This window comes from Suricata suricatta, chromosome 2, assembly GCF_006229205.1.
Source record: "Suricata suricatta isolate VVHF042 chromosome 2, meerkat_22Aug2017_6uvM2_HiC, whole genome shotgun sequence".
NCBI lineage: Eukaryota > Metazoa > Chordata > Mammalia > Carnivora > Herpestidae > Suricata > Suricata suricatta.
The window spans coordinates 55,865,885-55,881,002 of NC_043701.1; the positions used below are offsets into that span (position 1 = coordinate 55,865,885).

General features: G+C 48.3%; 1 protein-coding gene across 1 annotated transcript in view; it reads left to right on the forward strand.

The window, feature by feature from the left end:
• Window positions 1-10,339, forward strand: part of GLI3 (GLI family zinc finger 3) — a 266,246-nt gene extending 255,907 nt beyond the window's left edge. Inside the window, exons 12-14 of the mRNA XM_029926644.1 lie at window positions 1,915-2,205; window positions 6,652-6,979; window positions 7,973-10,339. Of these exons, the coding sequence (XP_029782504.1) occupies window positions 1,915-2,205; window positions 6,652-6,979; window positions 7,973-10,278 (2,925 nt within the window). The 3' untranslated portion in view covers window positions 10,279-10,339. The remainder of the gene's footprint in view (window positions 1-1,914; window positions 2,206-6,651; window positions 6,980-7,972) is intronic.
• Window positions 10,340-15,118: the final 4,779 nt, after the last annotated feature.

Here is a 15,118-nt window from a genome sequence, read left to right on the forward strand (position 1 = left end):
TTTCCCTCTCTCTCTGCCCTGCCCTTGCTCACACTCTATCTTTCTCTCAAAATAAATAAACATTAAAAAAAAGTTGAGAAGTAAAAAATTGAATAGCTAGGACCGTGTGACTGGCAACATTTATCTTCACCTACAGTTCTGTTTCATTTCAGTCACTGATCACAACTGAATTTGGAGGCCAAGCTAAGTAATTGGGTTAATGTGTTTTGTCGTAGTGCATAAGTTTCCTGAACCTGTGTTCCGGTAGATTTTTATACGTGGATAATGTGTAGGCTCACACCCCAAGGGACTCCCGAGGGCACATGGGTCCACCTGTACTTGTACATGCTGTCGGTCCTGGAAGTGTAGACTCTCTACCTCTAGCTGTGTCCTCCTTTTCAAGCTAACCCATAGTATACACATGCATATATTTATGGGAGCAGGAGCTCCTCAGATACGTAGTGCTGGCCTGGCTGTGTGCTCTCCCCAGGCCCGCCCCCTCCCTCACACCTGCACCATACATCCCAGTGTCCCCGCTGATGGAACAGCCTGTCACGGCAGTGCGGTGAGCAGGCACGGAGCAGATGTCAGAACACTATACGGTAATAGCCCTGATCGCTGGAGCCATTCTTCTGTCCCTAATGCATAGAATTTCATGGGCTGGTTTCATTATATATATGCTGCAAATCACACAAGCCTGTGAATAGAAGTAATTCATAGTTAATGGGAATCAATTCTACCCAAAAGAATCACAAATTTGGAGGTGAAGTCTCTCGGGATAATTTTCGGAGTCTTCACTTTACTACATTAGGACATTTCATCGTTTTATGTAGCACTCAGTCTGTTCTTGGGCTTTTAGTGAAATAGCATCTTTTAGACACATAAGTTCTATAAGACAGGACATCTTTTTTTTAGTATAATGGGTACATTATATTAATCATGCTTTTCATGACTATCGCTTACCTAATAGCTCATTGTCTGGTTTACATAGATATCTACGCATATAAGCATTCATGAATATATTATATTTCAATCTAGGTAAACAAAATCTCAGTTCTGATGTTGCTCATGAGTCAGTGACAACAATTCTGTGATTTGAGTAAATAATTGAGCTATAAGCATCCATAGACTTTTTAATGACTGCATTTGTAGGTTTGATCACTGGCCCACAAAGGAAATGAAATAATTCACAGGCCTTTGTGTTCAAGAGCAGAGGCTAGACCAGGCACCTCAATTCCACAACACCATCCATCAGCCCTTCTCAGTGTGTGAGTGAGCATTCAGAGACAGTCTAACAGGGCGTTAGAACTTCGAAAATCAGAAAAGTTCTGCATATTTGGAGCCCTGACCATCCCAGACAGCAGTAATGCTACCCAAACAGACATCTTATAGTGTCTCTAACATTGAAGAGGGGGCTGGCCATTTTTTAAAATTAGGCCTGTGTATAGAGAACACATTTTCACAAAGGCTGTAGTGATTTTTTTTTTTTTTTTTTGGTCTGAGAACTCTCACTAAGGCATATAGCATTCTTCTGATTAGGTGATGGGTGTCTTTAAGCCTTCTTCTGTGGTCACCACCATCATCATCATCATTGCTGCCATCATCTTCAAATACATCTTGAGTAGCTGCTGTGACACAGGATACTTCTTCCTCTTCTCAGGATACATGTTTCCAAGAACATGCAGGCAATTGACACACACGTAGCTCCCCTTGAGCATTCTTTAAAATAATTATCTATTAAAGTTAGATTCACTGACCAGTATTCAGATGGCCTTTATTAAACACTTTGTGCGTAGAGGTATTTGAACACCTCACAGCTTTGTGGCAGTGCTTTTGAAGGAATTCAAGAGACAGCATATACCCAGGAGACTGTTGGGCGGGGGCATTATCACTTTGCTAATTGTCTCTTATTTTATTCCATGTGGCTTTCGGCAGAAACCGTACGTGTGCAAAATCCCAGGCTGCACTAAGCGCTACACAGACCCCAGTTCCCTCCGGAAGCATGTGAAGACAGTGCATGGCCCAGAGGCTCATGTCACCAAGAAGCAGCGTGGGGACATACATCCTCGCCCCCCCCCACCGCGAGATTCCGGCAGCCACTCACAGTCCAGGTCACCTGGCCGGCAGACTCAGGGAGCCCTTGGTGAGCAGAAGGACCTCAGCAACACTACCTCAAAGCGGGAAGAATGCCTCCAAGTGAAAGCAGTCAAGGCCGAGAAGCCCATGGTATGTCATTCACTTTCCTTCTGCTTGATGTCAAGCCTCGGTCAATTTCAAAAGCCAGCTAGGGCATTAGGAGGGCCCAGACTGCCAGGGTCCTCCCTGCACTGGGCTCTTTGATTGAAGAGGTCAGGAGCTCAGAGACCTGGGTTCCTTACTCAAGGTGAATAGCTCAGAAAAGAGCAACAAGGTTTGCAAAGTCAATCAGGAGCCGCACCACTTTGGGGCAGGTAGAAAGGCATGACTGTCGATATTCTAAGCAGGCCCGCAATGCAGAAAATCATCCATTCTGTCTTTCTGTAAACATGTTTTTGTCTTGTGCTTTGCCCTGGTGACCCTGAAATAAAGAAGTCGTGGTCCCTGGTCTTTAGGCACTTAGAGTCCAGCGGGCTGGACAGACCACCAATATGCAAACACTTACAACTCCATGTGACGTGTCTTTAACACAAGTCTGCATAAGGGCATTCAAGTTGGGAACAAACCACCAGCACATTTGAGGATGTGCCTGGTGAGGCCGAGGTGGTGGCCCTTAAGTTCAGCACTTAGAGAGGGGAAGGGCCAGGGCCGAAGGAACTGTGGGGCCCCGGGAGGATGCACGGAAGTAAAAACGAGGGAGGATAAAAAGGTTTAGATTTTAATGGTGATGAGTAATGACTTGGCCTAGCTTTTTTTTTTTTTTTTTTTTTTTTTTTTTTTTTTTTTTTAAGAAAAGCCAGCTCGAGTTCCAGGCTAGGGATTGGCTTGATAGACCAGAAACCATTTCTACTGTCGAACCTGAACCAAGGAGGTGGAACACAAGGGAGCCACTTGAAAGATGTCATGGGGAAAACCCATTCTGGTTTGGTGACTTACCAGTCACCAGCCTGATGGATGGCTCATGCTACTGTTACAGCGTCTCTCAAACTTCCATTGGTGATTTTTTTTTATGTATGTGCCACACTAAAACATCTAAAACTTTCCAGAAGACAAGAAAAATGAAAAGAGTAGCTATCCGAAGAGGTTCAGTACATTTGTATTTGGCAGTGTATCTAATTGAGTCTGCTCTGGGAATGTGGAGGGTTCTGATGTGGCACTGTCTGCACACGGAGGAAATGTATAAGGTAGAGTTCCTGGTACCAAGAAAAGTACCAGGGACGCCGTGTGCTTAGACTCCCAGATGCCTGGAAATGGTCAGGCAGGCATATGTACACTCAGTTTAAGGAAGTGCTTTCTTTAAATGAGGAAAGTCCAGCAATTGCGTGGACGTCTTGTGAATTCCTGAGTGACATCACCACGCAGCTGTACATATGGGTAAGAAACAATGCACATTCAATTCCAGGGTTGGCGGAGTGGAATGTAACAACTGATTGGATTTTAATGACTTACTGAGTTTGACGAGTTTTAGAAAGCGACATGAAGTCTAGCCAAAACTAATACAAATAAGCTCTCCAAATTTATCATTACTTCCCCGTGGGTAGCTGTATTTTGCTTTTAAAAAGTACCTTAGTCAGAAAAAAGAAAAAGAAAAATCACCGTAGTCAAAAATTGATCTGTGTATTGTGACTCATCACTATACTTTAAAATTAATCAGTTTGCAAGCGGTGTTTTATATACTTTTCTTTTTCGGGACCACATATCAATTTCCTAAAATAAAGTCCACCTGTGTGTACAACGTGCAGAACGTTCAACAGTTTATCCTCAAGTGTTTAATGAAACAAGGAAAATGAATCTGTGGTCTCCTAGATTATGTCATCGAGAGACAATGATTTATGTTCTTGGGACATCCTAAGGACCCAGAGCCTCCCGTCCCTTTAATGTACATCCCTAGCTCAAGAAAGCTTGTCATCTCTTCCCCAAACACCCATTATTTAAAAAGAAAATTGGTATAAATAGGAACTTACAGTTATTTGGCTCAGTGACATCTGAGAATGCCCAAAGATGTGAACTATTTTATGAAGTAATTACATCATAGAAACATGGGCTGGAAGGGATCATAGAGATCAAGATGAAGCTCCATATTATATATGTAAGGATAAAAAATCAAATTTCCTGCTGGGGGCTATTGTTTATAAATCTGTACATACACATACAAGTAGAAGTAGATACCTTCACAGCCATTTACTAATGCATATGAGATTTAATTACTAATGTTCTTTCTTTAAAAGCTTGTCTTTGATCATCATGCTATGAATTAAATTCTTTCTTCTTTTTTTCTTATTAATTCCACACCTCTTCTGTGTAATGCTCCTAAATGTCTTGTTCTCACTTCCTAAGGACAGTGGGTAATAAGGTGAGGGGAATTTTGGCTTCTCTGCCCTTTTTGTTTTGTGTTCATTTTAACATTTAACTTTTACACGTTCCATTTTTCTTTCGTTTTTTTTTGTGCTTTGTGATATCTTTGGTAGTGACCATCACTCAGTTATGTTTCACACATAAGAAGCAGTGTGTTTTGAATGTTCAGCATGTGGAAATGTGGAGTTAGACGGTGAAACTCATTGTTTATTTGTCTAGGCTCTCATAATCAATCACACTGGGGCCGACCAAGCAGATGTTCTCAAAGAATATTTAATTATCAGATTGACACATGTAAATTCATTCTCGGACCAGACAGGCACCTCCTCCTTTGAGGACGATCTGTATACATTCGCTCTGAGGAAGTTAATCTATATTTAAATGTCTGCGCTCCTCTGAGCACCTCTCATTATAAGCTCATTCGTGTTTCCTCTTGTGCCCTGTGGAAGTGAGTCTGTGGTGCGTGTGTACATACACATCCACACAGACTCACACGCACGCGCTCTGAGTGGACAGTCCGAGAAGAAAAGACCAACAGAACTCCGGATGCTCCAAGTACCTTGGAAAGGAGCGGGTGGCCCGGCACTCCGAGAGTCTGCTGAAGCAAAACTCAGCAAGGCTTCATGAACTCACGGTCCCCTTTGTGTGTCTTACGTTGCTCTGCTTGGTTGCCCAGGACAAACTTCATGTACCACATGGCCCTCACTTAGAAAGTGTTCATTTGCTGGGTGTATGTGCTGTGGTTGGCGAGCGTTAACGGGTTCTACTGAGAAGCCCTCTGTCTAAAACCCCTTCTTGACCACGCTGTGCAGCCCACCTGGGACAGTGGGTGTCTGTCATTGTGGGGGTATGTGTGTGGGGGGGGGGCATGTGTGGTTCTCTCTCCCTGGAGGATTTGCTCTTCCTGCTGCTGTCAGGCTCCAGTTTCTAGAGTGATGCTGGAGGAAATGTCACGGTGTCATTGTGGAGGAATGGAAGTAGCGCCCAGCTGGGAGTCCAGGCTGGTCACACCATTGACTTGGTGACTTTGTGACTTTGGGCAGTCACTGAACTTCTCTGAATATCACTTTGCTTATCAACACAAAAGGGGTTAGACTGTGTATCCACCAGGGCACCCGTGGAATTTTAGATAGAGCTGATGGCTCCTTGAAGGCCATTGTACAGGGTCCTCCCCAGACCTGAGGACAGTGAGCTTTCTGCCCCCCAGCTCCAGAAGCTTGGGGGAGGGAGGCAGGGGAGGGGAGTCTTCTCCCTGACTGAGAGCCAGTGGACTAGATCAAGTTTCTGTCTAGTTGCAGAATTGGCTTGCACAGTCCATGTGGTTGGAGTTGGGGAAACGTTGCCTGCTTCTGGAGGAATGTCAGGGCACTTTCGATTATCCCCTGGACTCACATGGCTGTAACTTGCAGCCTTTCTTGCCCCCCACCTCCCACCCCAGCCCCTCCCGGGTACAGCAGAAGCTAAGTGACTGAGGCTGTGCCTCCTACAGCTGCCTTGACCCATACCATGGTTGGGGTTCTACAGAGCAGTCAAGTGTGGATGGAAAGAGGGGAACCAGCCCTGAACAGCTCAGAGAGGGTCCCATGGGAGGGGGGGATACGTGTGCTGCTGGCGTCCAGCGTCCATCTTCCATGCATGCTGTAGCCTAGCAGCATGAACCTCCAGGCCAAAGCCACCTGGATTAATAAGAACAACCGATGCCCTCAGAGCCAATCAGTGAATGTTTCCAAGGCCTTTCTATATTGCGGGCGCTCTCCAGGCCTCACAGTTCCCACAAGAGTCCCTAAGTCAAGGAAGATGCCCCCATTGTATAGATAAGGAAACTGAGGTTCAGAGAGACGAAGCATTTTGCCCAGAGGATAAAGTCAGGTCATGCAAGTGGGGTTGGACTTGAGGGAGTGTGTTTGCAGAGCTGGCCTCTGAAGCGGGACTCCTCGGCCGATGTGGCACCAGTCACACCCTGTGCAGCCAGCCCCACTTTGCACCGCCCCCACTGCACATCCACCTGGCATTCCATCAGTCTCTGGTCAAGGGAGGCCGCCTCCCTTCACCAGAACACAGTTTTTCTCATGCACCCTGCTGGGTGCCCTGCGGTGTCGGCCTGCATGTGCTCTCATTTTCGGCTCCCTTTCCTTTTTCCTTCCTGGTGACGTTTTTCTCCTCTCCTCTCGACCCCAGCAGACATCTCAGCCAAGCCCTGGTGGTCAGTCTTCATGCAGCAGCCAACAGTCCCCCATCAGCAACTATTCCAACAGTGGGCTCGAGCTTCCTCTGACCGACGGAGGGGGTGTGGGAGACCTCGGGGCCATCGACGAAACCCCAATCATGGACTCGACCATTTCCACTGCCACCACGGCCCTCGCTTTGCAAGCCAGGAGGAACCCGGCAGGGACCAAATGGATGGAACACGTAAAACTAGAAAGGCTCAAACAAGTGAATGGAATACTTCCACGACTGAACCCCATTCTACCCCCCAAAGCCCCTGCGGTCTCTCCTCTCATAGGAAATGGTGAGTTCGGCGTCTTAACTCACACGTCAGCTCAGGGCTCTTCTGTTCTTTTCCACACAGTCCGCTGTGAGAGGAACCAGGTTTGCTGTGTGTCGGTGTGTCCCCCATTCCTTAAATTATACTGTCACCATACATACATGTCAGGATTCCCTTTCTGGCGAGTCCATATCTTAAAAACAGGTAATAAGGGGATAATCCCGAAACGGAAAGTACCACACAGGATGGCGATACTGTGCGTGATTGCCATTCTGATGGTGAAGTTACAGCTGTTAGACCAGAGTGAGGGGATCTCTGCTACAGAGACATCTGGGGTTAGCGTTGCCATCTGGTTTCTAGTTTACAACTGGGAGGTCAGCAGCCACCTTTTTATTTTTTAATGTTTATTTATTTTTGAGAGAGAGACAGAGTGTGAGAGGGAAGGGGCAGAGAGACAAAGATACAGAATCCAAAGCAGGCTCCAGGCTCTGAGCTGTTGGCACAGAGCCAGACGAAGAACTCGAACTCACAGACCAGGAGATCATGACCTGAGCTGAAGTCGGGCACTTAGTCAACTGAGCCCCACAATTGGGCAGCCACCTTGATTGACGTTTTCCCAATTCAAGGAAAGCCAGGCAGCCTTTTGTGCTGGCAGGCCCACCTCAGATTTTGCTTCTGAGATTGCACTGAGTACCGGGGGATATTCCAAAGAGGGGACCTCCCCACCCACCAGCTCAGGCAGGCTCACCCTTCTCAGGATGTCAGGAAGCCTTGAGGTCCATATGACACTCCTGGAATGCCCTTGGCCTTGGCCTTGCCTGTAACCCAAGTACTGTATACATCCTGGGACTCTTCATTTTGCCCTAGACTTACATCTGTTAGGCAGTTTAACTGATCCAGGGTGATTTTCCTGTTTTGTTTAAGCTGGGGTGGGCCAGCTTCCCGTGGACTTGTGATCCCGGGGCCTGTTTCATGCCACCCTGAAACGAGTCCACATTTCGCACCCTTTGTCTGCAGGCACTCAGCCCAGTACCAGCTGCAGTTTGGGCGGGCCCATGACTCTGCTCCCGAACAGAAGCGACATTTCCAGCATGGACATCACCGTGCTCAATATGCTCAACCGGAGGGACAGCAGCACCAGCACCATCAGCTCCGCCTACCTGAGCAGCCGGCGCTCCTCGGGTATCTCCCCCTGCTTTTCCAGCCGCAGGTCCAGCGAGGCATCCCAGGCCGAGGGCCGGCCCCAGAACGTGAGCGTGGCCGACTCGTACGACCCCATCTCCACCGACGCGTCGCGCAGGTCCAGCGAGGCCAGCCAGTGCGAGGGCCTGCCCAGCCTGCTCAGCCTCACGCCCGCGCAGCAGTACCGGCTGAAAGCCAAGTACGCGGCGGCCACGGGCGGACCGCCCCCCACGCCGCTGCCCAACATGGAGAGGATGAGCCTGAAGACCAGGATGGCCCTGCTCGGCGACGGCAGGGAGCCCGCGGGGGCCCTGCCCCCCGTACACCCTCCGAGGAGGTGTAGTGACGGGGGCACCCATGGGTCCGGCCGCCGCCCTCTGCTGCCCCCCGACGTGCTGGGCAACGGCGTGAGAAGGGCCAGCGACCCGGTGAGGACGGTCTCTGAGAGCCTCTCACTGCCCCGAGTGCAGCGGTTCAGCAGCCTCCACGGCTTCGACCCCCCGGGTTTGCCCCCACCCCTGGAAAAGCGTAACCTAGTGCTTCAGAACTACACGCGGCCCGAGGGCGGCCAGTCCCGCCACTTCCTGCAGTCTCCCTGCCCTCCGAGCATTACTGAGAACGTCACCCTGGAATCCCTGACTGCGGACTCCGAAGTGAACCTGAACGATGAGGATTTCTTGCCCGATGACGTGGTGCAGTATTTAAATTCCCAGAACCAAGCAGGATATGAGCAGCACTTCCAAAGCGCCATCTCCGACGACAGCAAAGGGCCCCCGGTGCCCGGCTTGGGGAGCGGGCACGGGGACTTTGAGCCCCTGGGGCTGCCCGACGGCCATGCCAGCCAGCAGTACCGCCGGCTGGAGCAGCCCTGTCCCGAAGCCAGCAAATCCGACCTGCCCATTCAGTGGAATGAAGTCAGCTCTGGCAGCGCGGACCTGTGCTCCTCCAAGCTGAAATGTGGCCCGCGGTCCACAGTGCCACAGCCTCGGGCCTTCGGGCTATACAACCACCTGGGCGCGCACCCCCAGGATCCCTTGAGGGGTGGGGCTGGCCCAGCCGGGGGGTATCAGACCCTCGCTGAGCCCGGGAGCTCCTATGGCGGTCCGGAGCACAGCGGAAATGCCTTCCATGCACAGCCCTATAAGGCCCAGCAGTACGGGAACTGCCTCAACAGGCAACCGGGGGCCCCTGGCTTGCTGGACGGCGTCTGTGGGGCTGGGATTCCGGCGGTGAAGCTGAAAAGCACCTCAGTGCAGGGAAGTGGGAGCCAGCCAGATTTTGGCCTGTCGTCAGCAGTGCTCGGCGAGGCCCCGGGCGCCATGGTGAATGGCATGGCCGCCCACGACCTGGTGGGACAGGGGTACCTGGCCCATCAGCTCCTCAACGACAGCACGCACCACCAAGGGGCCGGCCGCAGCGGTCAGCAGATGCTAGGGCAGGTCAGTGCTACCTCACACCTCAACGTCTATCAAGGGCTGGAGAGCGGCCTGCCGGGGCCTCCTTGCATCGGCAGCCAGCCGTCAAGCTTGGTGGCCGCCAGGGGCTACCAGCCGTGTGCCGGCTACGGGGGCAGCCGGCGCCAGGTTGCGCCGAGGGGCAGCCTCTCTCTGCAGCAGGGACAGCTCAGTGACACAAGTCAGACCTGCAAGGTGAACGGCATCAAGACAGAGATGCAAGGGCAGCCCCATCAGCTGTGTTCTAACCTGCAGAGTTACTCTGGTCAGTTCTATGACCAATCCGTTGGCTTCAGTCAGCACGACATGAAGACTGGTTCATTCTCCATCTCGGAAGCCAACTGTCTGCTGCAGGGAGCCAGCACCGAAAACTCTGAGTTACTTTCCCCGGGTGCTAATCAGGTGACCAGCACAGTTGACGGCCTTGACGGCCATGACCTGGAAGGGGTGCAGATTGATTTTGACGCCATCATCGACGACGGGGACCATGCCAGCCTGATGTCAGGAGCCCTGAGTCCCAGCATCATTCAGAACCTTTCCCTGTCCTCCTCCCGCCTCACCACGCCGCGCGCGTCCCTCCCACTGCCGGCGATGTCCGTGAGCACCACCAACATGGCCATCGGGGACATGAGCTCCTTGCTGACCTCCCTCGCGGAAGAGAGCAAATTCCTTGCGGTTATGCAGTAGTGCGTCACGGGAGAGGGCTGCCAACCAACATGAAACTTTAGGAGTTTAAAAGATTAAATGGACTCAGTTTTTTGTTTTTTTGCTGTTTTTTGTTTTGTTTTTAGTTCTGTATGTATTTTAGCAATCTCATCTCACCTAACTGGGATGTGTTTCAAGTATATTCCTTTTATGGAAAAGGACTCTGAACAACCCTAAAGTATTCTAGGGAGAAACTGTCTTCCATTTCAGTTTTGAATCAGTATTGTTACACTAGAACCATCCTCTTTTTTTTTTAACTGTAAGCCCGTCCCCCTTTCTAGTAAACCGGTGTAAATGTGCCGTGTGCATGTTCCTATTTCTTTTCAAAGAGAGGTCAGACGAAAGGATTTGATGTGTTTCTCTGTTGCTCAAAGGAAACAGGAGTTGGTGTGCTTTTGACTGAGGGGTTCCGCTTCCAGCCTTTTAAATTTTCCTTTCCATGTGCTCTATGTTTGTTTTTATTTTTTTGGAGGGTTTTTTGTTTTGTTTTGTTTTGTTTTTGTTTGTGGTAATTCCCACACTGGGCCCAAGAATCCGAATAAGGATAGTGAGTTTAAGAACCTTTGTGTGCTACAGCAGAGATAGCCGATTTTTAACCTGCTCCCCACCCCAGTTCAGGTCGGGGCATGCTTTCGACAGTTGCACACAGCAGCAGTCTGGGGCTCTGGAAGATGAACTAGTTTGCTCTCGGTTGGGGTTTGGAACTCTCCTGTTGGTGAGTGTGCTCAGGGCAGGTCATCTACGCACTCAGTTATCTGTCTTGCTTTTTCTCCCTCTGTCCCCATGACCATTCGGTGCCATCCTGTGCTCCAGGGAGAGAACGGAAGGACCCTGGGTTTGTTACTTCCATCTGTCCCAACGAGAAGTTAGGTAGACTGTAGAGTGAAGCTACTGGGTAGAAATAGTTTGGGGAACATTTGTGGGTTTGCTGTATTTGTTGATGGTAGTCCCACCTCTTTACCCGTTGTCATAGGTAACTGAGAATTGATTATATATAGTGCTAAGTATATAGGTATTTAAACAATCCAGCAACTGGCTATGTCATTCACATATATTAATTCCACTATAGCGAAGGAGTATTTCTATTCTAAGTGCCCTATTTTAAGGGATTTATAAAACTTAGTTGTAACAGAAAAAGCTCACATCGATGACATTTGGAATAAATCGCTTTAACCATTGTTAGTATTTAAGAACACTGGGGAGGATGGTTGGTAGCTGTGCGGAAGGATGCTTTTTCTTACACCCAGTCTATGAAATGATGCATCCATTTAAGAAGTTCAATGTTCTATGCAGTTAGTCCTGAATGTGGACTTAATTTGTACTTTTGTTTTGGATAAAAACATTTTAAAGACTAAAAAAAAGTACAGCTACTTCCCATGTGCAGTCGATACACATAAAAGACATACTATGTGTGTACAGAGTACATGGATTATCCAGCATTTTACATTTAAAAATATGTAAACTATTAATAATAAAATATTAACACCTCAGACTACCTGCTCTTTTTTGTCCCATTGACCCTGGAGTTGGATTTTTCCAGAGTGATTCATGAGTCAATTGTGTGGCTTTTTCCCTTTATTCCTGCCATTTGAATTAGTATTAGACAAAGTCAAGTAAAATAAAATAATAGGTAACAGGGAAAAAAATGTTAGAACCACCCCGTTTTTCTCACATTTGTACTCTCTCATTTGGACCAAGAATCTCAGCATAAATTTGCCCTTTGGGAATTTGTGGCTAAGAAAGTTGGGTTTGCTTTCAATTGGATGTTTCTGAAATCAAGAGGGGTGTTGAGACTCTTCCCTCCCACAGCTGGCACCTGCTTTCAGGTCAAAGGATGCATCCACTTTGGAACAGAGCCCAAAAGCAAAAGACAGCTACTGATCTGAGCTCAGTGCAGTGGGGTCTACCACCTTCCAAAAGAAAAGAGCCAGGCTTTTTCTGTGTTCCTCAAACAGGTCATGATCTGGTCACAAAATCAGCGATCCATTCCTTGACTCTCCTTTTTCCACAAACCTCAGAAGCCTCAGGTCTAGATCTTGTCTTGTATGCTCTCATGTTTGGTCTGACCCTTGTCCTTCCTCTATTTCAAAGCTTGGGACCTGGGCGTTTTCTAGTCTCCTGAGTGAAGACAGTGGGTCGCTGGTACCACACTGCCCTCCTCCTCCATCAGAGTCCCTCCCCAGTAAAATTCCCAGATTCAACCTGCATTTCTCAGTTACCAACATTTCCTATGTCACCCTCATCCTTCATAAGGAAGGGACAGCAGATGAATGAGGGCCGTTGTCACCTTGTGCCTCTGTTTTTCTTTACCTCTTCCTTTCATACTTGGTTTCCTTCCTTCTACCCTTAGTTTTGCAGTAGATACTCCTGCTTTGGCTCCATATTTGGCTTCTCTCTATGGAAATCTCATAAAAATGGGGAAGCGGGGTTAGGGAGGAAGAACGTATACTTTTCCAGGAGTGCAGAGATGCCCAGACAGTCAGTGGAAGGAAGGTCTGTTGGGACCACACAGAAGTCTGTGGACTTGGCATCTCCTGGGACAGGACCCTCCCCCCAGCCTCCAACCTTCTCTCCACTTTCCTGACCCACGTGTTTAGGGAGACAGCAGCAACTGCCTAGTTTCATTCACATCATACCTTTCAATACAGGTATATAGCTGGTCCTCCTGTTGAACATCTGTGTTCACCATAGTTTTACTTGTGAAACCATTTTGTGTTCTTTTTTCTGGAGAGCTGATGAGACTGCACCCTGCTCCTTACATATCGGCTCATCCCCTCGAGCCGCAGTGGTGATTCTTGCGACGTATGTGCCTTATTTTATGTTAATCTAGTCAATGCGAGGGACCAGTTGGTATCGCCTGATGGATGGATCGGGGATCCGGGCTGCATGCTCCCCAGCCGGCCGCGAGCACACGATTGTAGCCAAGTCTGAGCTGTCTTGTAACCCGGTTTCCTGTGTTGTTTGGAACTGATGGAGGATGTTCTCTTCTGACAAGTTACTGTTGTGTATCCTGCAAACGTGTAAAATAAATTACAAGTTCATTTTTTCCACCTTTTTTAGATTTAAAAAAAAATTAAAATGTGTAATCCTTTTTTAAAAGAAAACCCCTGTAAATACATTTAAGGATTGTAGGCGTAGTGTTTGGATGTGGCTGGCCCGGGGCCATCTCGGATCAGCCCGCAGCCGTGTGGTGATGCCCCCATGCCCACCTCAGGCCCAGGGCTGGGGGCCGCCACATGTGGACTCTACTTTTGCTTTCAGAACCACCTAGTCCTTTTGTAACAAGAAGAAAGAACAATGTTTCTTACAATGTCAATAAAAAACCGCTTTGTACTGAAATTGTTACAGGGTCGTTTATTTGATCCATAGCTGAAGGGAGACATGCTTCCCTGGGAAGAATCCAGAGCTTGCATTTGGACCCAGAGTGCCCCCTCCTCACACAGGCACACACAAACTGACTGAACTTCTGTCCCGAGACTCCAATTCCTCCTCCCCAAATTGGGGTGCTGATGCACCTGCAAGTGGTGACGTCTGTGAGGGTACCCACCTAGTAGGCACGCCGGTTACAACCATAATCGTTTATCTTCATTTTAGCACTTTGCCAAACTCTGGGGAAGGATGCGAATGAGGTCCAATGTCTAACAACTGAACTGGTTTCTCTTTTATAAATGATCTTCTCTCTTCAAAGGATACAGGGGATAATGCACGTTCACAGAAATTCTGACGTGGGAGAAGCCCACCTTTCTTTATGTAACTTCAGACAGAACTGTAAGCTATTTCTCTAATTCGTCTTTTCTTCTGTATTTTTTCAATATTCTCTGGATCACCATAAAAGACCCCCACCAAAGGTCCCCTTACTCTTTCTGAATATCAGCGGGTGTCCTGTGAGCCACCAGCTGCGGACGCTGATTGTCACAGCCATGATGTGGCCCTTGAGTGCATGCTTGTCAGTATGCCAGCAAGTCCCCAGGGGACTCCCATCCTGTGGGAGACCAAGCTGTCCTGCCCCATCTCCTGGTAGGGATTCTGCAATCATAGGGACGCTCCGTGCTTTCCTAATGCACAAGGGAAGACTCTCCCTCGTAAGCCCAAAAGCCTTTGCTTTTGTAACTAGAGCCCTCACATAAGGTGTCCAAATGAATTCAGAAAATGAGGGAAAAAATGAATTTATGCTCTACCTTTGGTAAAAATTGTTGGCTTACAAAAGATATATGCCATGTAGTAAGTCAAATAAGACAAATGAGGCTGATAGAAAGGACAGGAGGAAATGGGGTGCCCCAGGAATGGGGCACATGCCATAGATTCAGTTCATGTGAATGGGCAGACAGGTGCAGCTCAAGGCTTTGTTTACAAAACACCCCTCTTTGGGGCACCTGGATGGCTCAGTCTGTTGAGCATCGGACTTCGGCTCAAGTCATGATCTCACGGTTCGTGGGTTCCAGCCGAGTCAGATTCTGTGCTGACTGCTCAGCAGGCTCTGCTGCATTGGATTCTGTGTCTCCCTCTTTCTCTGTACCTCCCCCACTCACGCTCTGTCGCTCTCCCTCAAAAATAAATAAACATTAAACAAATTTTGTTTTAAAACCCACCTCCCATTTAGACTCAAAAGCAGAATGGTAGGGGTGCAATCCATTTGGCACTTCATAAAGGTTTAATTAATTGGGAAATTCAAAGATGTTCTGTATTACCCAAATGAGAATTTAATAAGAGAATGCTAGAATAGATGGAAAAATTAGTCCACTGCCAAAATACCTTATTCATCCTTTACTCCTCCATTTTTTTCTTTTTCTGGGTAGCTTTCCCCCTTGGGTTTTACTTCATT